Source organism: Urocampus carinirostris, chromosome 14 (genome assembly GCF_059441175.1).
Source record: "Urocampus carinirostris isolate Australia breed hairy pipefish chromosome 14, RoL_Ucar_1.0, whole genome shotgun sequence".
In the NCBI taxonomy this organism is placed as follows: Eukaryota; Metazoa; Chordata; class Actinopteri; order Syngnathiformes; family Syngnathidae; genus Urocampus; species Urocampus carinirostris.
This window is the reverse complement of record NC_142362.1, coordinates 36327766-36350087: the sequence shown is the minus strand read 5'-3', so window position 1 is coordinate 36350087 and position 22322 is coordinate 36327766. Positions and strand designations below refer to the sequence as shown.

Here is a 22322-nt window from a genome sequence, read left to right as displayed (position 1 = left end):
ATTAGAGGATGCAGGTGATGTCACATGGAAACCATTTATATCAGGGGTCCTCAAATACAAATCTTAAAGGTCCATAATCGCCTTTTTTTTTTTTAAACAAGCATGGGTCCTTTTATTATGACGGTCAAGTACAAGGCAAGTCAAGTCACATTTATTTGTATAGCCCTTAATCATAAAAATGTCTAAAGGACTGCACAGGTTACAATTCAACCATCCCCTGATCTTAAACCAACATGCGAGCAAGGAAATAGTCAAAACCTCAGCAGGAGGAAAATAAGAAACCTCAAGAAGGGGCTTCACATGTGGAAATCCCACTTCTAGGATGACCAGGCTGCAATAGATTCAACACAAACACAAAATTTGGCATTTCTTATGCCATCACATAGCTGTTGGTCACATCATCATCAGCCAGTACTTCAGTGTGTCCTGTGGTTGATAAATCTGAGAGTGAGATTTGTTTGATTTTTGTTGTCACTTCCTCCTTTCCTTTTCCTCCGAACACTGTTACCATCACCTCAGTCATACACTCATGTATTATTTATCCAACAAAGAAAGGCTTCTTATATTTGGCCAATACCCACGACACTCTTGAGCAGTGAGCACTCCATTGCAATTTGTTGTTGTTTCATAGATTTAACAATAACCCTGCTGGATTGTTGAAATTACTGCTTCAACCTGTCAATTTCCAGCCTTGTCACGTCTGAATTAGGAAGAAACTTCTTTTCAAAAGAGCTATGCTTTTAAACATAATGGCGCTTCACATTTTCATTTTTTATTATGACGACAGTCTTTAAACATATTAAGCATTATGGTTTTGTACTTACAGGTGGTGAAATGGACGCATATATGTCAGTCCATTCCTCATGAAAACAGTCGTTTGCATTGTCCACTTTTCGTTATGTATTCCACTTTCATTCATTCATTCATTATCTGCACCGCTTATCCTCAGTAGGGTCGCGGGGGTGCTGGAGCCCATCCCAGCTATCTTCGGGCAGGGGACACCCTGAACTGGTGTCCAGCCAGTCGCAGGGCAAACAGGGACAGACAATTCGCTCGCTCATTCACACCTAGCTAGGGACAATTCAGACCGGCCAATTAACCTGACATGCATGTTTTTGTAATGTGGGAAGAAACCGGAGTGCCCCGGAGGAAACCCACGCAAGCACGGGGAGAACATGCAAACTCCACACAGGGGGTTTGATCTCATGACCTCAGAACTGTGCCGCACACACGCTAACCACTGGGCCGCCGTACTGCCCCTAGATCTTCCACTTGTTGCACGTAAACAGACTGATTGTAAAGTGCCAGGTATGACTCGTGTTCGTCGGTCTAGTCAAGCTAGCAGTGTTCACGCTCGCTCAGCCAATCAGCGCACTGTTGTCATAGAGATGACAGCCCATAACTCTGTCACCCAGGCAACAGCCAATCAGCGCGGTCTCCTGATGCACAAATTTCTCCCTCTCTCACACCCATTGCGAAATTTTTTAAAACGTTTTTTTTGTTTTGTTCAAGAAAGTGCCATCCGCTCTGGGTCCACAAAGAGGTGTGCCACGACGCTACCGCGGTCCGCTAATTTAGGACCCCGGATCTATACATTTTCAGCAGCAAACTTCCACTTATACAGTCTTGACAGCTGGAGTTTGAATTTGAAGTTTCTGTTGAAGACAAGTTAACATGAATTCCTTTTTTTTTCCTGATTATTATTAGTTAATATAATACATTATCATTAAAGATGAAGTCAACCTAAAGGATTTCCTAATAATATTATGTTATTTAGACCGTGGAAAATGGACTGCCTTAATATAATACTTTACCGGTCACTGAAGACCACCGAAGTGCTTTAAAATACACATCATACTTTACCCATTCACACAGATATGGGGAAGTCAGCAATGCATATTGGGGGCATTGAAGGTTCCGTGTCTTGCTCAAGGATACTTTGACATTTAAGTCAGAGAAGCTGAGAACCAAACCTGTGACCCCTTTGGTCCCCAGACGACCGCTCTACTTCCTGAACTACTGCCACCATGGTAATTAAGAACACAACATTGCTTGGAGACTATAAGTTACAAAAAAACTATACACCTGTTTTAATCCTTATATGGGGTGGCCATTTTGAAGGTTTGTGTTGTAGGATGTTGACGATACTGTTCCTCAGGCTTTAGCTCTTGAACAATCCTGGCTTTGCTTTTAATGTGTTCAAAATGGTGTGGTTTGGTTACTTTGAATCTCCGTATTTTCTTCTACTGTGCATTATTCCACAGAAATGTTATTTGCATTTGAAATAAATAGCATGTTATCATTTAGATAAGACTGCTAAATGTTAATTATAAATGTTGAGAAAATTACTTTATAATGGTGGCTTTGTTGCTTTGGCTAAGTGAAAGAAATAATTTTAATATGTATCAGTCACTTGCACCAATATTGTTTGATCATTTTAAAAATTTTGCAATTTCCCCACCAATGCCAAGACCAGACCTACACCCATGGTTTTATGAGTGTAATAAATTAGTGTTTTCCCCTACAGGCAGTTGTTCAACCACATGGATGGATACTCCAGAACCATCTCTAGGCCCAGAGAGAGATGCCTTTATTTACATGAACTTCATGAAGAACCACAGCTGCTATGATGCCATTCCCACCAGCTCTAAGCTTGTCATCTTTGACACTGCATTGCAGGTAACATGGCCTTACACATTTTACCATTATTAATGGACATTTTATCTGTATTGTTGTACATATCAAATTTGTGTTTTGTCCAATTTTGCATAGGTGAAGAAGGCCTTTTTTGCTTTGGTGGCTAATGGGGTACGAGCAGCACCTCTATGGGACAGTAAACTCAAACGTTTTGTAGGTGAGCACCAGTTAAGTGAACAGTAAGCGGACTGTGTTTTGAGTTGGTGTTGCTGACTGCAGTGTCTGTATTTGAGGCACTGCACCCTTAGAGCGGGCAATGTCAAACATTTAGCCTGCGGGCCGGGCTTAATTTCTGAGTTAGTTAAAAAAAGAAGCAAATCCTTAGGTCATTTCCATCAAAATTATGATTTAAAAAAAAAAAAATCAAAACCAAATGCTCCCTCTTGATGCTAAAGGGCATAAAGCAGGGGTCTCAAACTCGCAGCCCAAGGGCCAATTGCAGCCTGTGAAGTGAAAGTTTGAGGCCCCAGCCTTAATATGAAAGTCTAAAGGGATAGTGTTTACTATTAAGTGCCTCCTGGTGGGTAAAATATAATTCATTAAAAAAAGAAATAGTGATTTAAAAAATAAGCAAAAATACATGATCTGTGAAATAAATGTCCATGTTTTTAAAAACTCATTGGTAGATAAATTTGCATTTATTTTACAAAATTAACGTCACTTAGATGGAGCTGACGTCATTGTCAGCCATCTTGTTTCTACAGATACCCCCAAAATAAAAAACAAAACCTATTGTTTTTTTCCTTTTTTTCATTGTTTTTGCCTCTATTTTTTGCTTTCCTTTTTCTCTTTTTTTATCTTTTCTTTTAACTTCTTTGTCTTATTTCTTTTTTCCAATTTTCCCAACTTTTTTTTCTTTTTCCCTTTCCTGACTTTGATTTTCTTTTTACCCTTTATTTTTTTTCTTTGAAAAGGCTGGGCAAAAAAAAGAAAATGTTGTGGTTTGATTACTTTAAGTGACTGGAGGGATGGGCCAATAAACAATCCACCAGAAGCCAGGAAACCGGGGCCAATAAATTTGTGCAACCCTGATAATTTTATTCTATTTTTAATATTGGACACCTGCAAAGAGGAATGCAAAGGATGCAAGTTTTTTCTTTTTGGCTATTATTGGTTCGACTATTATGCACTGTTTACATCGTTGTCACCATTGGCTAATCATGTTGCTATTCTTTGATATCCACACCCTGTATGGCTGATCTGCTTTTGTAACCTAAAGAGATTTCATGAAAAGAAAGGGTTTTTTTGGAAAGGCTTTTTGAACAGGTTGGAATGTCTTATATGCAGTTCTAATTCTCCTGTTCTCCTTGGAAGTTCAAATTTCATTATGTCTTTTCTTCTTATTTTAAAAGTCTACTAAACTTTTAACTTATCCAGCCCTTATTCCGATATTAAATTGATCTATGTTTCTTTGCAGGAATGCTGACCATCACAGACTTTATCAACATTCTCCATCGTTACTACAAGTCTCCTCTGGTGAGCCATCTGATGTTTACTATTTGTATCAAGAATTTAAGGATCTTTACCTTTTGGCACGGTCATGTCTGTCTGGCACACCATGAGAAATGGTTATTAGAGCAATGAGTCTTTGACCAAGGCAGTTGACGGATGTTTGCCTTGACTGCAGGTTCAGATCTACGAGTTGGAGGAGCACAAGATCGAGACGTGGCGAGGCATGTATACACAGCAGTCTAGAAATAGCTCAGCAAAAGCAAGCAGTACTTGTCCTCGAATTTCATGTTCGCTTAAGATCACCACTTGCTTCACCTCTCGGCAGAGATCTATCTGCAGTACTCCACCAACCGCCTCATCAGCATTGGCCCCGATGCCAGGTCAACCCCACATTACAAATTTTAACGTTTTGAAAGATTTGTTTCAAGTCCTTGTTATCCTTCTTTTAGTCTGTTTGATGCCATCTACTCACTGTTAAAGAACAAGATCCACCGACTTCCCATCATTGACCCAGCATCAGGGAATGTCCTGCATATCCTGACACACAAGCGCATCCTCAAGTTCCTCCATATTTTTGTAAGCAAAACGATAACACTGAAATGAGATGATGGACTTTTATCTATCCAAATTATTGACGTTGAAGTGTTAACAATACAGGTCAGTAGGATACACCCTGTATTTTGGGTTTGTTGGGTGAGGGTGTCAAGAACACACTCGGTGGGTGCGCAAGGAATGTGTGGGAACGCTCATTAGTACAGCAAACAGCTGTTTTTGTCGAGGCCGGGTTCGGTATATCTAAAATCCTGTAGCAAGGCAACAATCATGGTCCATGAGGTTAACTGGAATAACAAGACACTACAAGAAAAGTGCTTCGGATGTGATATGGAAGACAACAAACGAGCACAGAGCCAAGGAGACAGTGTTTATTCACTGACAAGAGAGGGTTGTGATGGTAGGGAAATCGAGACAAGTGATTAATAGATAAGGTTCTACAGTGTACTCAGATTTCCCACCAAAACCCTGTTTTTTGCGAGTGAGAAGTTTAGTAGACACCCAAAATAAGGTGAGAAGTAATCAATGGATTTTGAACTTGCAAGGAAAACAGGAGCGGACCCGATCCGCCAATAAAAAAATTCCCCTGAGCCCTTCCTTTTTGTTAAATCTCCTAGGTTACAAGCAGATCCTTCCTAAAGGGTATTAAAATCGAAGAACAGCCACATGATTGGCCAATAGTGACAATGATGTATAATTCAAAACAACGCACAGTGTACAATAACAATCACAATAACGAACTGCTATACTGTACAATCTCTTTTGCAAGTGTCCAATAATAAAAACAGAATAAACAAATGAACTTATCAGTGGGCAGGTCAAAAACCTCTCTCAGGCATTAGAAACGTGTTGCGCCGGCCACTATAGGTCTTACGAAGTACTTGTATAGTGCTACTTTCTTAGCATGTTTATTTTGTATTAGAGTTTATTTTTGTTTTTTAAATATTTTCTGCAACAGGGTTCTATGATTCAAAAGCCTTGGTTCCTGCAAAAAGAGATTGGTCAGCTGGCGATCGGCACCTTTAAGCAGATTGCGACTGTGCAGGACTCTGCATCGGTATATGACGCTTTGAGCATCTTTGTGGAGCGACGAGTGTCTGCGCTGCCTGTGGTCAATGCGCAAGGTAGTTGATGCATTCCCAAAATCCGTTTTTTTCCAAATGTATTTTTCTCTTTAAAGTCCTCATTGCGTGTTCATCCTAGAGTGCCATGTCTAATCTTGTTTCAATCAATGTACTCTATATTGTTAGCAATGACATTAAATACAAGTCAGTTCAATTCAAAAGTTTTTTCCTCAAGAGGTTTCCGGATCAATATCAATTCCAATCCAGGCTGAAGCGACTGGATCGAAATTGATTGTTTTTGTTATAAAGTGTGATACAATCCACAAATTCACTTTCATTCTCGATAATTCTCGGTCAGATTACATTGCCATTGTGTGATAGTTTGTTTATGAGGCAATTTTTCTTATTGTTTTTCAGAGCCTTCTTGGCTCTTTACTTTAAAAAGAACGCAAGGAAAAAACATGAAGTTCAGAAGCATTCCTCATCCAAATTTAATTAACATTTTAGGTAACAAAAACAATAACAGTGATTAAGGATCGTTATCAACCAATAAGCACAACTGCAATATATCATCGGATAGGCAAAAGTGGTAACGAGTCATCCCAAGTCATCACAGGATTTGTTATTAAAACCATCTGAAGAAGGCATTATAATCATGCTTCTGTTATCAATGTTTTAGAATTAGCTGAAAGCAGTATGTCAAAGTAAGAAAGTATTGCCCCCATCACCCCCCCCCCCCAAACAACCTTTTTGTCATATTGACATCACAATGAAAACACCATCCCCACTATCAAACATGGTGGTGGCAGAATTATGCTCTGTGGTTGCCTTCCATTAGCAGGTACTGGGAAGATTGTTAGAGTTGATGGGAAGATGGATGCAAGCAAAATACAGACTGATTCTGGCGGAAAATTTGTAGTGTGCAAGAGACCTGAGAATCTTTTGCAGGTTACCTTCCCACAGGAAAACGACCCTCAAGATAAAGCAAAACCTACAATGGAATATTTAAAACGAGCAACATAAATGTGTTAGAATGACCAAAAAGTCCAAACCTTGATCCTAAAGAGCATTTGAGGAAAGATCTAGAAAATATATCCATATACAGTACTGTCAAACCTTAGAGTACTTGAGCTGTGTTGTTTGGAAGAATGGGCGAATATTTGTTTGAAGATGGGCAAAATTTATAGGGATATACCCAAAACTACTTGTGGCTGTGATTGCAGCAAAATGAGTTTGTACAAAGTATTTACTCAAAGGTGGCTAATATTTTTGCAACGTCTGCTTTTGAATTTACTTAATGTTATCACAATATACAATGTTAAATACCTTTAAATGTGTTTTTTCCACGATTGTGTCTCACATGTTGTTGATTCTTAGAAAACATTTTGCATGTTTATCGATGAGTTTGAAGCCTGGACTATAGCAATATGCCAAAAAGCATCAATACTGAGTGGCGTCAATACTTTTGCAAGGCACTGTAGATTTCTTTATTTTTTTTTCATTCACACAGGCAAAACACCAGAGGCCCAATGAGCTATTAGGATACATGGTGATCATCCATAACTTTGCATTTCTGGTCTTAACTTTTTTTTCCTTCCCTCTCAGGTAAGGTGGTGGCACTGTACTCCAGATTTGATGTCATTGTAAGTTGCAGTAGTTCAAGTTGTGTTCATACTCAAAATGAATGTGGTAACTGGAAAGTAGAAACGTGCATTATATAGTTCATTTTCACTATTTGGTGCCATTTCAGCTTGGTAACCTTCACTCAAAAAATGTAAAAATATTCAGCATTGCATCTGAAAGAGGGACTTTCAAACTATGAGAAATGTGTTGCAATGTGCAGCTCAGGATAGAATTCTGTAATGTTTTTTTTTCACAAATTACTTCACATAGCGTAGCAATAACAGGGGAGGACAGTAATAATGTAATAAAAAAGAAGCTAGTACACGATGATTACTGTAAGAAATGTTTAACATTTTTATTAACCATATTATAAAAAAAAAACAAAAAAAAATGGTTTCCATTATAAATAAGCGCAACAGAGTGGACGTGTTATGCTTTTCCTCATCAGACGACCATAAGAAGAAATTGGAAAAAGGTCGATTAAAGAGTGGTACTTACTCATCTTCTCCTGGAATGTTTTCCTTCCAAAAATAACGCTCAGAGAGTAGTCATGTGACCAAAATTATTGCCAGCAGATGTTTTCTATGGAACTCTTATTAGAGAAACTAGGGGACAGTACACACTGGGGCACAACATTTTTTTTTAGAGATTTTAAACATAAAATGCACTAATAACTGAAATTGACATTAGGTAAGTAGTATCATTAAAGACAATACAGAAATGAAGAAAAAACATGAATTTATTAGATTTTTCTCACTCATATTTGTAACAGAAGTCAATCAAACAAGACTGGGGACACAAAATGTTAGTCTGCTTGTACTACAACCAGAGTAATTTATTTAAAATGATTTCATTCTGCATACATATCACTGTGTCCTATGGTAGAGTGCACTTAAGCATACAATAAATTAAAATGAAGTATAAGCCCATTTTCTACAAAATATACCATTTTGTCAATGGGACTCAAATGGCACTGAATAACAAAAATGACCGTATCAAAATGTGGACAAAAAGTTATGACGTGCTTAACCATCCTGTTTGAATTTTGTTTTGATCTGTATGAAAGAATCTTGCAGCCCAGAAAAACTACAACAATTTGGACATGACAATGTCAGAGGCTGTTGCCTTGAGGGCCTGCTGCGTTGAGGGTGTCCTCAAATGTTACCCTCATGAAACCTTAGAAACCATCATTGACCGCATTGCTAAGGCTGAGGTAACTGTTATTTTTTTCCCTGTCTTTGCTGCTTTTTGAAATGCAGTGCTACAAAACATTGGAAACCATATTTCAGAATGCATAAAGAGACTTTATAGATTTGGAAAATATTTTCATAGTGGCATTTAAGAGCACGTGTTAACCAAAGGGGGGCGCTGTGTTTCTCAAAGGCAGAAAAACCTCATTTTCTTTTCTTTTCACATTTTGTTGAATTTGAGGTATCAACCGTTCATCTTAATCCATCTAATTTAAATCAATCTAATTTAAACATATCAATCTAATCTATCTAACTTGAATAATATTTATCAAATTTAAATCGATTGATTTAAATCAAATCTAACTATCTAATCTATATAATTTTAATCTATCACCCTAATCTATGTAAAAATGAATGAAACTTTATTTTAAACATGATAAAAAAACAAAACTTAACAAGTCAAATAAACAAAAACAATGTTAACGTAACATGTCTGAAAAGGAGTAGGAAGAAGCATATGCTTATTTAATCAGACCCCTTTGACTTTCTTTGAAATATTGTCTCACAGCTAGATTTCTTGTGAATTTACCTCTAACAAACACTTCATAAATCTGCATAGGTTCATATTCCAAAACACTAAGCAAATCGTAATAAAGATAATGATAATGATGATGAATAAAAACAATAAACCCTAATTAGACAATTGTATGAATAAACTGAAAAACGCCTAGTGAATCCGTAATGATACTCTGTGATTACCATGTTTTTGTACCGCTTTTTGAACTGAGACATGCTCTGCACTCAACCAATTCCACAGCTTTTCTACACATACAGAAAGTGAAAACTTTTTTTTAATGTTGTGCAGATACAAAGATTTTTTTTAGATTATCCGTTTCCTTCAAATTTTAATCCCTGTCTATGTTAAAAAAACAGTTTTGGGATGTTTCCAGAATCAGATTAATCATTGTTTAGTACATAAATAGTGCTGTTTTAAAGTGAACCATATCAGTGAATTTTATCATGGTGGATTTCCAGAAAGGTGCATTTGCGTGATCTTTGTATCCGGCATTATGGATTATCCCGATGGCTCTCTTTGGTGTATTGATAGTGACTTTAGTGCACATTTTTAAGTGTTGCCCCAAACTTCTACACTGTAATTTAAATATGGAAAAAACAGTGTGTTGTAGAGAATGCAGAGTTACTTGTGGTCCATAATGTTTTGCCTTGCCGGTTGACGGTTTGTTCTGTACATGTTTTGAGTGACATTTCCAGTTTAATTTGTCATCTATTAGTAGACCAAGAAACTTAATTTCAGATACTTTCAATATCCACACCTTCTACTTAGTGTCCCTACTACAACTACCAAATAACATGACAATAGTTTTATCTAAATTTGATAATAACTTGTTCCTACCATACCACCTCTTTAATTAGCATATTTCAGCAGTGACCGACTTCAGTTGTTGGTTCATATCTCCCAGGTCTAGTCCAACTTTTTTCAAAAAAAATTAAACCATAAGCCACATCAAACATGTCGTCCTTTTTAATATAGTTATAATATATATCATAGAGAACAATGATAATAATAAAAATACTTCATAAATCCCGATTTGTGTTTGTATGTATTTGTATATGATTTATATCCTCCAAAACGGCTGATCTGATTTTTTTGAAAATTTACACAGTTGTAATTTCGGCCTCTGCGAGTGTCTTTAGCTAGTTTTTGTGTCAAGGCACCCCCAATAAATACCAACATAATCGATAAACATCTGATTTCATCGGGTCTCCAATGCCTTGTGGCGGACAAATTAGGTACTGCAGCTCCTAACCATTATTGACCACTCCAAACAGCCGTGTCCAATCTGGTATCAGAACCAACACCTTGATTGATCTAATTATTTCTTATGTGCACATTTCATTTCATTTGCCTTAATCATGTGCTTATCTGTGATATTGTCATATACATTTTTGGAACAGCCTGTATACTACTGCAAAACCTTGTGTTTAACGCGCACCGAGACTTTGAGTTCTTCTTAGGTAAAAAAAAAAAAGTGCATTATACACAAATAAATACGCTATGTATTAAGTGGAAATTGTGTTTTGCGGCTGTGCTCAGGTGCATCGTTTGGTGTTGGTTGACACCAAGGATATGGTGAGAGGAATCGTCTCTTTGTCAGACCTCCTTCAGGCCCTTGTCCTCAGTCCAGTGGGTATTGATGCACTTTGCACCTAGCCAACATCTCCACATAAGTGTCTTGCATTCTCTCTCAGTCCCACCTCGGATGTGTGGCTGGCCCACTCTTCATCCACTACACCAACGACTGGCTTCTTTTGCCAAATACCAGCGTCTTCGAAGTTTAGAAGACGTTAATTATATGTACCTTATAGTTACACAAATGTCTTAATCAGTTGCTTTAATCTTCGTCTAGCCTGACCTTGATGTTGCTTGATGCTGAACTGTGTGCATCAAGACTCCTTTGGCCTAATAGAAAAAGATCTGTCATCTCCCTTCTGCAAACGACAAGCCCACATTTTGCAGGTCTTGCAAACACCTTCATGACTACATCAGAAAATGTTAGCAGCACCTCCTGTCTTCACTTTGCAGGTACGAGACCATTAACAAATTCAGAGGGAGCTTATTTCTCCCCTTTGCGTATCCAATTAAAACATTTGTGACTGAGACGTTGTGGCTATTAAAACAAAAGCTGTGGTTACCAGTTCCTTTGGGGATTTTATTACAATTAAACCAAGTAAAATTAAAAAATCAGAATTGATTCTTGGCTTGTGAAGAAGACAAAGTTCATTCACCAAAAAAGGATCTGAAAACCGGCGGGGTGGTGTCTTACAAGACATGGGCATGGTTTGAAAGAAGAGTCACTGAACGTAGTGGGAGTTTACCTAAAGATCACATTTTCACCAATCTTGCTGGTTGGAGTTTGTGAGTAGTCTTGGAAAATTCCAGGGAGAAACCAGATCACTTAAAAAGTGCAAGGAATGCACAAAGACCGGACGAGACATCAAATAAACCCAACTAAATGTAAACACTTTTTACTTAAATACACGACCAGTCGTGCTGTAAATGCCTCACTCAGATACATAGATACATAATCATTAATTGTATTAACTACAACTAAATGAATAATGTGATGATCAAAATAATTATGTGATGATTAAATAATAATAAGGATATAACATATATATGTATAACTCCTCCTCCTTGATCTGCTACCTTATCGTGGTGGAGGAGTTTGTGTGTCCCAATGATCCTAGAAGCTATGATGTCGGGGGCTCTAAGCCCCTGGTAGGGTCACCCATGGCAAACAGGTTCTAGGTGAGTGGCCAGACAAAACCCAGATCAGAAGACCCCTTATGACGAGCAAAAACACTGGTCCTGAATTTCCCTCGCCCGGACGCGGGTTACCAGGACCCCCTTTTGGAGCCAGGCCTGGAGGTGGGGTCCGCTGGCGAGCGCCTGGTTTACCCACGCACGGCTTGGGCTCTGGTACCAGTCCTCTCGAAAGGGGTTGGACTCTCTTCCACTCTGGAGTTGCTTGTGGTGAGAGGCACAAATAAATGTACACGGTGTGGGCATATTAGTTGCTCTACGGCTCGGCGCCTGTACGTTGGGGTCTACCCCAGTAGACTAGAGGGTAGCCTCCCTCCACCTTCGGGTGGGGGGACGGGTCCTGACTGTTGTTTGTGCTTATGCACCAAATAGCAGTTCAGAGTACCCCCATTCTTGGAGTCGTTAGAGGGTGTGCTTGAGAGCGCGCCCCCTGGGGTCTCCCTCGTACTGCGGGAGACTTCAACGCTCACGTGGGTAATGACAGTAAGACCTGGAGAGGCGGGATTGGAAAGAACGGCCCCCCCCTGACCTGAACCCGAGTGGTGTTTCGTTATTGGACTTCTTTGCCCGTCATGGATTGTCCATAACGAACACCATGTTCAGACATAAGGGTGTCCATATGTGCACTCGGCAACAGGATACCCTAGGCCGTAGTTCGATGATCGACTTTGTCGTCGTTTCGTCGGACCTGCAGCCGCATGTTCTGGACACTCCGATGAAGAGAGGGGCGGAGCTGTCAACTGATCACCACCTCGTGGTGAGTTGGCTTCGATGGTCAGGGAATATGCCGGTCCGACCCGGCAGACCCATGCGTGTTGTGAGGGTCTGTTGGGAACGGCTGGCAGAATCTCCTGTCAGAAGAAGATTCGACACTGTGTATAGTGCCGATGGGGCGCTGCTGACCTCGGGACGTTGTGAATCGGTGGGCGGAGTACTTCGAAGACCTCCTCAATCCCACCGACACGTCTTCCTCTGGGGAAGCAGAGCCGGAGGACTCTGAGTTGGGCTCTCACATCTCTGGGGTTGAAGTCACCGAGGTGGTCAAAAAGCTCCTCGGTGGCAGGGCCTTGGGGGTCGATGAGATCCGCCCGGAGTTCATAAAGGCTCTGGATGTTGTGGGCGTGTCATGGTTGCCGCACCTCTGCAACATCGCATGGACATCGGGGACAGTGCCTCTGGACTGGCAGACTGGGGTGGTGGTTACCCTCTTTAAGAAGGGGGACCGGAGAGTGTGTTCCAACTACAGGGGAATCACACTTCTCAGCCTCCCTGGTAAGGTCTATTCAGGGGTACTGGAGAGGAGGGTCCGCCAGGAGGTCGAATCTCGGATTCAGGAGGAAAAGTGTAGTTTTCGTCCTGGCCGTGGAACACTGGACCAGCTCTACACACTCTGCAGGGTCTTTGAGGGTGCATGGGAGTTTGCCTGTCCAGTCTACATGTGTTTTGTGGACTTGGAGAAGGCATTCGACAGTGTTCCTCGGGAGGCCCTGTAGGGGGTGCTTCGGGAGTATGGGGTACCGCACAGTCTTATCCGGGCTGTGCGGTCCCTGTATGCCCGGTGCCAGAGTCTGGTCCGCATTGCCGGCAGTAAGTCGGATTCGTTCCCGGTGAGGGTTGGACTCCGCCAGGGCTGCCCTTTGTCACCAATTCTGTTCATAACCTTTATGGACAGAATTTCTAGGCGCAGCCTTGGTGGGGATGGAGTCCGGTTTGGGGTCCTCAGCATTGCATCACTGCTTTTTGCAAATGACGTGATGCTGTTGGCTTCCTCAGGCCGTGATCTTCAGCTCTCGCTGGAGCGATTCGCAGCTGAATGTAAAGCGGCCGGGATGAGGATCAGCACCTCCAAGTCAGAGACCATGGTACTCAGTCAGAAAAGGGTGGCATGCTCCCAGGTTAGGGAAGAGATCTTGCCCCAAGTGAAGGAGTTCAAGTATCTTGGGGTCTTGTTCACGAGTGAGGGTAGGATGGAACGGGAGATCGACAGACGGGTCGGTGCAGCGTCTGCCGTCATTCGGACCTTGTACCGGTCCGTCATGGTGAAGAGGGAGCTGATCCGAAAGGCAAAGCTCTCGATCTACCGGTCGATCTACGTTCCTACCCTCACCTATGGTCATGAACTTTGGGTCATGACCGAAAGAACACGATCCCGGATACAAGTGGCCGAAATGAGTTTCCTCCGCAGGGTGTCTGGGTTCTCCCTTAGAGATAAGGTGAGAAGCTTAGTCATCCGGGAGGGACTCTGTGTGGACACACTGTTCCTCCTCGGGAGGTGTTCCGGGCATGTCCCACCGGCAGGCGGCCCGGGGGGCGACCCAGGACACGCTGGAAAGACTACGTCTCTCGGCTGGCTTGGGAACGCCTTGGGATCTCGTTTTGATGAGCTGGAGGAGGTGGCTGAAGATAATGGATGGATGGATGGATGTATGACTCGTTCTAAATACAGTATATATACAGAGACATATTACAATTTTCTAACAACTGTCACTTTTTTTTTCTTGCGCTTTATGTCAATTAAGCTTATGATCAATTTGAAAAATGAGATTTGAATCGGTTGAGACCATGAATCGATCATACCAGTATTTTTAACCAAATCCCCTAAAAACACAGTCGCTGCTGTGTTTGTGTGTGCATCCTTAAAATCATTAGTTACTTTTATGCATTGATGGTGTTGTATGTAGAAAAATTCCACTCTTTTTAACAATGACCAGCAGCAATCAAGTCTGAGTAAATCAAAGTAAAGGGCAACATTCCTTTGTTTTATCCAATGTTCTTTCCATTGCTCCTATTTCCTGAATTCACTAACTTTCAGTCAGCGTGATCGCTGGTCATTGACCGTTTTTAATCGCTTACTTATCAGATCATATCTTAAAAAAAACATGACGCCAAAATGTTTTTGGTTTGAAAACAATTAACTCATGAGCAGAAATTTACAAAGACATGTTATGTTTATTTATTTTTTGTCGATTAAAAAAAAACATTCAATTAAATTGGTTTTGAAACACTCAGAATAAAGCATAAATGATGTCCCTTTTTAAAGCACTAAACTTGATATTTTGCATTGAAAAACTTAGAATTTTTTTTTAATATTAAATCTGATAATTATCTTGATGAATCAGATATATACATGACAAACATGAAGAATTTAGCCAGCTAGTCCAATGATGGGGATATTGGAGACGGGAATGGCACCAATTCAACACAATTTCACTGGTAGTACTTTTTTTTTTTTTATACCCTTTTATAAATATTATCATTGTATTGCTAAGATTTTCGTTTGACCATGCCTGGCAGGCTGTAGCCCACCAGTCGTCCACCATGCTGCCAGGATCTAGTCCAGGGGTTGGCAACCCAAAATGTTGAAAGAGCCATATCGGAGAAAAAAACAACAACATATGTATGCAACCGCAATAATTTAAAAGCCTTATATAAGACTTATAAGGAAGGCAAAACATACTGTTTTTTTTTCTATATTCATTGGAAAATATTAGGAATGTTTCTTTCATGCTTTCCATTGTCAAATATTTTTGAAAAAGCGCCAGGGAGCCACTAGAGAAGGCATAAGAGTCGTATGCGGATCCAGAGCTGCTTGTTGCCGGCCCCCAATCTAATTAAAATTAAGCATATTAAATGAGTGAGTAACAAAGATAATGAAGCAAAGTAAACAAGTCAAAGTGTCATTGTGTTTGGTAACCTGGCATATTCAGTGTGCAGTGGGTGGAGCTTCCAAAACCCATTAAAAATTTACTCAACATTTTGGGGGTCTTGTGTGCTACAAATGATGCATTAACACTCGACTCGTCCTAGCACTTGTAAAGTTTAACCCATTGTTGTTCTGCCTATCTTGTTGAGTTGTAACTTGGTGTTGTTCATCAGTTTCCTTGTTTTTATCTTTCAGATTTTGTGAATGACTGTGTTTGCACGAAGGAACTGAGATAAAAGAATTTATGACCAACTAAAGCCCAATGAGAACCTATGTGATAAAAAAAGGAAAACTGTTGGAGTTCAATCAATCTTTCACTATTGAGACTTTTTAGAGTATTAAATGTGCCTCAGATTAGAGGGCTTTGAAATCTGAATTTTTAATTTCAAATTGAATTATATTGTGTGAAGTGAATAAGTGTCGACTTCTGTAATGTTCCATTTGTGTTTTACATTTTGCCATTTTTCACTTTCTTTGGCATAATAATGCACACAAATTAGTGAGTAGGAATATGCTGTGCAAATACAATATTGAAAGTGACCATTAGTGTCTTAAACAATTTAGTTTTTCATTTTTAAAAAGTATTTGAAAACACCTCGCACTTTTCAAGTTTTGTTTGATGTGATGACACAATCATTACACTGCAGTCTTAAAATCACTACAATGTATTGTTGTCATGTCACAAAAATAAAAGCAAGACATGTAACAAAAAGCGGATTCCATTTGTGAAGTTATAGCAATCTTTATTGCCCTGATTAATAATGCAGTAATTTGTTGTATGACTAATTCAGGTATAAGCTACTATTTAGAGTTAAGGGCCGCATTGGGTTCAAAAAAATTAGCTAGGGGGCCAATACTGGTCACCTTTATGAATGAATATACATGCACATTATATTTCTTTTAAAATATATATGATTTATCTAATTGGTTTTAAAAAATACAATTAAAGCAAAATATTAGGTCCCTATTCATACATCATTGAATACAGTCTCACCACGATGTGTAAACACGACAAAGTTTTTTTTTTCACACAGAAAGGTACGAATATAATGCCATTCAGCTTTTCTCTGATGTAAGATGAGAGTCTAAACTTTTTTTTTTTTTTTTGCTAGTATTTTGGTGCATGGACCTCTGGAAAAAAATCTGACATGCTGTCTGGAAATGAAGGAAAGCTTATTTGACTCATTTTAAGTATGTTGAAAGGAAATTTTATTTCTAGTCAAAATGATACTGGGCCAATGGACGATTACATCATATAAATTAGCACTTGTCGTCCTGAGTTCCTCAGGGAATGAATAGATGATAACGTGTCACTCTTTCATCCGCCATCTCCTTTTACACTTCAAGATTCCTTCCCCCACTGATGTGTCAAGGTTATTCTTCTTCACCCTGGTGCCAGACAACACATAACTTATTAGGTTCTCTAATGACCCATCTGGCATTGTATTTTGGAGTATGAAAGGTCCACTATGGTATATGTTCATGTACACCACCTATGATAATCGTTAAAACAGTATAACTATTACCTATCAAAATGTAAATATACCTTGGTGGCCTTTGCAAATGAGTCGGTCAAAATCTTTGTGCACTGGTGAAAATGAGTTTATTTAAATTGGTTGAGACTCTCATGAATCGATCATACCAGTATTTTTAACCAAATCCATTAAAAACACAGTTGCTGCTGACATCTTCAAAATAATTTGTTCATGTTCACTTTTTAGACAACATACTTATTTTACAGTACTGCAAATGTTTACAATTTTTAAAAACATTTTTAGTACGTTTTTCAGATTGAAATTCCCAAAACTGTTGGTAACTTCTCAACACATCGAACAAGTAGCAAAACACCATGGATTACCTGAAAAGGCTTTTTCTGTGCAAAATTGTAAGTCTATTGCTCCAAAGTAAACATATGTGTCAATGAACATGTCAGTGCTGTCAGAATAACAAGTCCTTGTTTGTGTACAGTCAAATTGGTTAGTCGTGTTCTCAATGTAACAATTACCGTACTATGGTGGAAGATTGTTTAAATGTAAATTTGGATGACAACTGTGCATTACACCTTTGGGTGTGGGTGATTGGTTGCAAGTGACTGGACAAGACCTTTCGCAATTTATGGACAGACAATGTCCATTGCAATACAGAAAACAAAAGACAGCACAGAATGTGAACGTAAAAAAACTGAACTTGTGGATTCCTCCTGTTCACGGTAGAATATGGGCCCACTGCCACTCCCTGTGATGTTACCTTGCAGTCCTATTTTGAAACAGATATACAAAACATAAAATGTAAAATGTTATTGTATAAAGTTTACATACAGTATATTGTATGTAGCATCATTGTAAAGAAAGTAAACAGTATTACAGTAACTGTTAGATTACATACCTGTTCTTTTGTACTGTATATATTTGCCAGTAGATGGTTTATCAGATGCAACTTTTACCCATCTTCGAATATCAGTCATTTGTTGATCTGAATCTTTCGTAAGATTTCAAATCTATCGTAATCTTCCGTACGAAAGATTACGCCAACATGAACGTGTACAGATAAAAAAAAGGATAAAGAAAAGAATTATGAATAGGATTTCTTACCTTTGTGGTGGTCAGCAGAAGGCGCAGGTTGGCGGTAGGGTATTCCCTAGCAAGACCAGACACTTTCACACCTCCTTCATATTTTGCTATTTCTTTCTTAAACGCAATAGATGTATGCACTACTTTTCTTTTTTCACCTGTAGCAACTTTGCTGCTTGCACTGACTTTCTTCGGAGGCATAATTAGGGGCTAAAACACTTCGTACACCTATACAAAAAGACCTCGATTATCGCGGTTAATGGGGACCAAAACCACCCGCAAAAACTGAAAATCTGCGAAGTAGCAACGCCCCTTCAAAGAGAATTTTTCTAAAACATTTTTTTTTTTTTTAATTTTTTTAGACCCGTTTAATGGGGAGCAAAGCCACCCGCAAAAAGTGAAAATCTGCGAAGTAGCGACGCCCCTTCAAAAAAAAAAAAAAAACCAACAAAAAAAATCCCATCTCACTATCTGCACCGCTTATCCTTATCATTCGCGAGCGAGCCCCTAACCCGCGGCGCGGGTACTTTCGGGCGCGATACGCACGACACCGCGACCCAGGCTGGTTCACGCGAGGGGGGGGAGGATTTTGTACAGGAGTCTGATTTGGGCACAACACCGGCGCGCGGTTTTGGTGCGGCTTCCGCTTCACCGCCGTAATGCATAATAGTCTTTGAGATCCCGTCAGCAAACACGAGCTTTAACGTGCGCCACGAGCACCATGCTAAGCCGGGTGCTCGACTTACTCTGGCCGTACTGAGTGTACTGGTAGCCCACGGCTGCCACTGCTGGGTCCACGCGGCTTCCGCTTCACCGCCCCTTAACCCCCACATGTCCCCCCTACCCTTTTCCCCCCCATCGAGGGCCGTGTAGCGCCATGTAGAGCTATCGCGGCCCGAGCGGGAGACGTGACGTTGGTGACTTTTTCATCCGCGTTAACAAACGCATTTTGTAGAATACGATCGCGCTTTATTGTTTAAATAAACGCATTATATAGACTTTGATCGCCCAATTATTTTAATTAGCTCGCTTTATGGTTTCAATAAGCGTATTATATAGAATACGATCGCTTTTGTCGGAAGCGCAGCAGAATGCGCGTTCACGCAAGGGGGGAGGATTCTGTACGGGAGTCGGTTTTGGGCACAACACCGGGAAACGAGAACGGCGCGCCGTGCTAGGGTCGTCGGCCGAGGGGGATTCCCGCAAAAAGTAGCGACGCCCCTTCAAAAAAAATAAAAAATAAAAAAAAAATATATATATATATATATATATATATATTTTTTTTTTTTTACCAATACAGACCGCGAAGCTCTGAATCCTCGAACGTCGAACCGCGAAGTAGCGAGGTCTCACTGTGTTAAAAGCGAAAGCAAAACGAAGCACGTCCGCACGCGATAACAGTTGGTCACGAAAAGAGCGATTTACACCCGTACGCCGCTCAGCATCACTGCCTAAAGTACGCACTCACGCATTACCGGCGTTCGAACTCCGATTTTTTTGACCGAACAGGGAAGCAAGAATTTCTGGAAATTTTTGGTCTGACTCCGATTTGTTCGAACTGAGAGGCATTCGAAAACCGAGGTTCCACTGTAATTATATCTGGTTTTGTTAGTCCAGCAATGAGGGTGTCGCTGGCCCTGACAGCCTACCACAGTTATACAAAACAAGCCCGAGTCTCATCTGCCCTCCCTGATATCTTCACCCGATTCCCCTACTGTACTACCACTTTACACGACCCCGCAACCCCTTCACCTTGTTAGTCTCAAAGTCGGTCAAGTAGAAATAAATGTAAGGGCTCATCTCATATTTGCTTTATTGTGTCGAATGGTCTGTATGAGCTGAGATGACTGTTTTGTTTACAAGAGGAGGGTTTGTTAACTTTGACACTCTTACATCCTGGTCCCGTGGTTACACCCATTTGTCATTGGCATTCAAGAGGAACATTTATTTCTTCGCCTCAAAAGGATAATGTCATTTAGTGTCACAGAATCACCACACATTGATAATAATTTATTTACATGTATCATCATTATTACCAAAACACAACAACCGTAGAATGTATTCTTCTGTCGCCTCCAGATTTTGGGCAAACATATGAGACTTTGTCTTGTTGCTATATGTCTCGTTGTGATGTAACTTATGACACTGAGTCAGGCGCTTGATCAAGACACATCAATCTGCTGATGCTGACTGCACCATGGATCCCGCACTCAGGTAGGAGTCTGGCTCATTATCTTTAAATTATTTGTTACCTGTGGCGATATACACCTGTGTCTTATTTATTGTGGTTGTGACACCTGAGAAAGTGGGCTTGTCTGTGAGTTAAAATCACAATTCAACTATCGTTTTGTTTTGCGTGACAGGGAGGTTTGACCAACACGCTGCATATAAATATAAAAGAGCATGATTGATTTGAAGAAGATGTTTGAGGGATGTCCTTTAGACTAATTGTTTGCATTACGCAAGGTGCTTGAATTACTTTAGAGCGAGTTTAGTTGGGTTTTTGCATTTATGATGACCAAAACGGTTAAGTAAACGTTCTAGAGTTTTATACCAAGATGGACACCATGGAGAGTCCAGCAACACAACGGCGGTAAGATGGGTTTGGTTTTTATCGGCAAATATTTGTTGTAAAGGTTTTTATTAATAGAACTATGATGAAACTCTGAAGAGGACAGAGCCTATTAGGATTGAAAAACTAAATAATAAGCATCTTTATTTTGATAAAGCTTTGTATGGAAAACTTTGTGTGTGTATATAATATATATGTTTATACACACACATAACTTTCGTAGCATGGCAGCTGAGTGGTTAGTGTGTCCGCGGCACAGATCTGAGGTCATGGTTTTAAATGCAGCTACCAGCCTTCCTGTGCGGAGTTTGCATGTTCTCCCCGTGCTTGGATAGAGAGACTGGAAAAAGGGGTTTTGTACGTGTTAGTGGGGAAATATCAAATTTAACCATATAAACAAATTTAATATTTACAAATTGCAATATTGTTCACCTTATGTGGTATTAGCATGAGGACAATCAAGGAAAATTATAACAACTAAAAAATGGAGATGGAACATGATGGTAAAACAGTAGAGGAAATGGTGGGTAGGTGGATCCTTTAACCACTAGGGTTGTAGGGCACCATTTCCTGTGGTGTGTATTGGGTAAATACAACCTGGTTGCCCTCATCCCTTTCAACGCCAATACATGTTTCCACCCGGAGTGGAAACTATTTAAATACAAATAAAAAACATAATGAAAAAAGAGACACCTACCTTTTTTTAAAATATCTTATCTTTACTTTCTTTCAACATTGAGCTACTTGGGGAATAAATATAAACCAAGATATCTTAAAAAAATCGGATATGAATGTAGGGAAATTCATCATAAAACATGATAACCCAAAGTACTGAAAAAGACAATCCCCGAGAACATCTGGTCAGAAAAAACGGTGTGTATTTTTTTGTGAATTCGATACACTTTCATATTTAGCTTAAACATATCTCACTGCATATTTGGAATTTGTTGTTGCTGCGAAATGTTTTGGCACTTTTTTTCAGTTGCAATATTTTTGCGATGCACTATTTTTCATTGCACTATTACTACAACTTGGGCCAGTCTCCAAGCACTATCTATTAAAACGTTTTGACTATTTATCCTGGCGTTCTTTTATCCTGCTTCTTGTCTCTTTCAAGTCATTATTACATACTTATCCTCGAGTGCCATGTCTAATTTTATTGATCACAGTGTCCAGTACGTTGTTATCATTGACAATAAAAACAATTCAATTAATTTCAATTCAAAGGCTGCAGACTAAGCACTGGTCTATAGCACTCCACCTTAGATGTTGCATTCATTTTTTCTTAAAGCGATCCTCAGATCATGTGTGTTTCAATCTGTAGACATTAATTCGACAAATAAATGTTCAGCTGCACCACTAGTTATAACATAATTATGAATATATTTTGTGGTCTTCTGTGTTTATTACTTAGCTGATTTTATACACTTTCAATTAAGTCAATATTATTTTAGTGTTCTTAATAAAGTTGTATTTTATTAAATACAATATATTTGTAATGTAGTGTTATATAAACATTGTTTTTATTAGATTGTGCAGATGTGTACAGATGT

At 39.6% G+C, this 22322-nt stretch overlaps 1 protein-coding gene across 5 annotated transcripts in view; it reads left to right on the top strand.

Annotated features, from left to right (window-relative positions):
- prkag3b (protein kinase, AMP-activated, gamma 3b non-catalytic subunit) overlaps nucleotides 1–16253 on the top strand; it is a 37312-nt gene extending 21059 nt beyond the window's left edge. Inside the window, exons 3-14 of one of the 5 annotated variants that reach the window (XM_088352248.1) lie at nucleotides 2528–2679; nucleotides 2773–2854; nucleotides 4115–4173; nucleotides 4325–4370; nucleotides 4475–4529; nucleotides 4599–4725; nucleotides 5660–5825; nucleotides 7371–7408; nucleotides 8455–8601; nucleotides 10695–10784; nucleotides 11008–11183; nucleotides 15823–16253. In XM_088352248.1, coding sequence (XP_088208374.1) covers nucleotides 2528–2679; nucleotides 2773–2854; nucleotides 4115–4173; nucleotides 4325–4370; nucleotides 4475–4529; nucleotides 4599–4725; nucleotides 5660–5825; nucleotides 7371–7408; nucleotides 8455–8601; nucleotides 10695–10784; nucleotides 11008–11028 — 983 coding nt within the window. In that variant the 3' untranslated portion in view covers nucleotides 11029–11183; nucleotides 15823–16253. Of the gene's footprint in view, nucleotides 1–1875; nucleotides 2031–2527; nucleotides 2680–2772; nucleotides 2855–4114; nucleotides 4174–4324; nucleotides 4371–4474; nucleotides 4530–4598; nucleotides 4726–5659; nucleotides 5826–7370; nucleotides 7409–8454; nucleotides 8602–10694; nucleotides 11184–15822 lie in introns of all 5 variants that reach the window. The other 4 variants (XM_088352250.1, XM_088352252.1, XM_088352247.1 and 1 more) reach the window with 4 other exon arrangements.
- Nucleotides 16254–22322: the final 6069 nt, after the last annotated feature.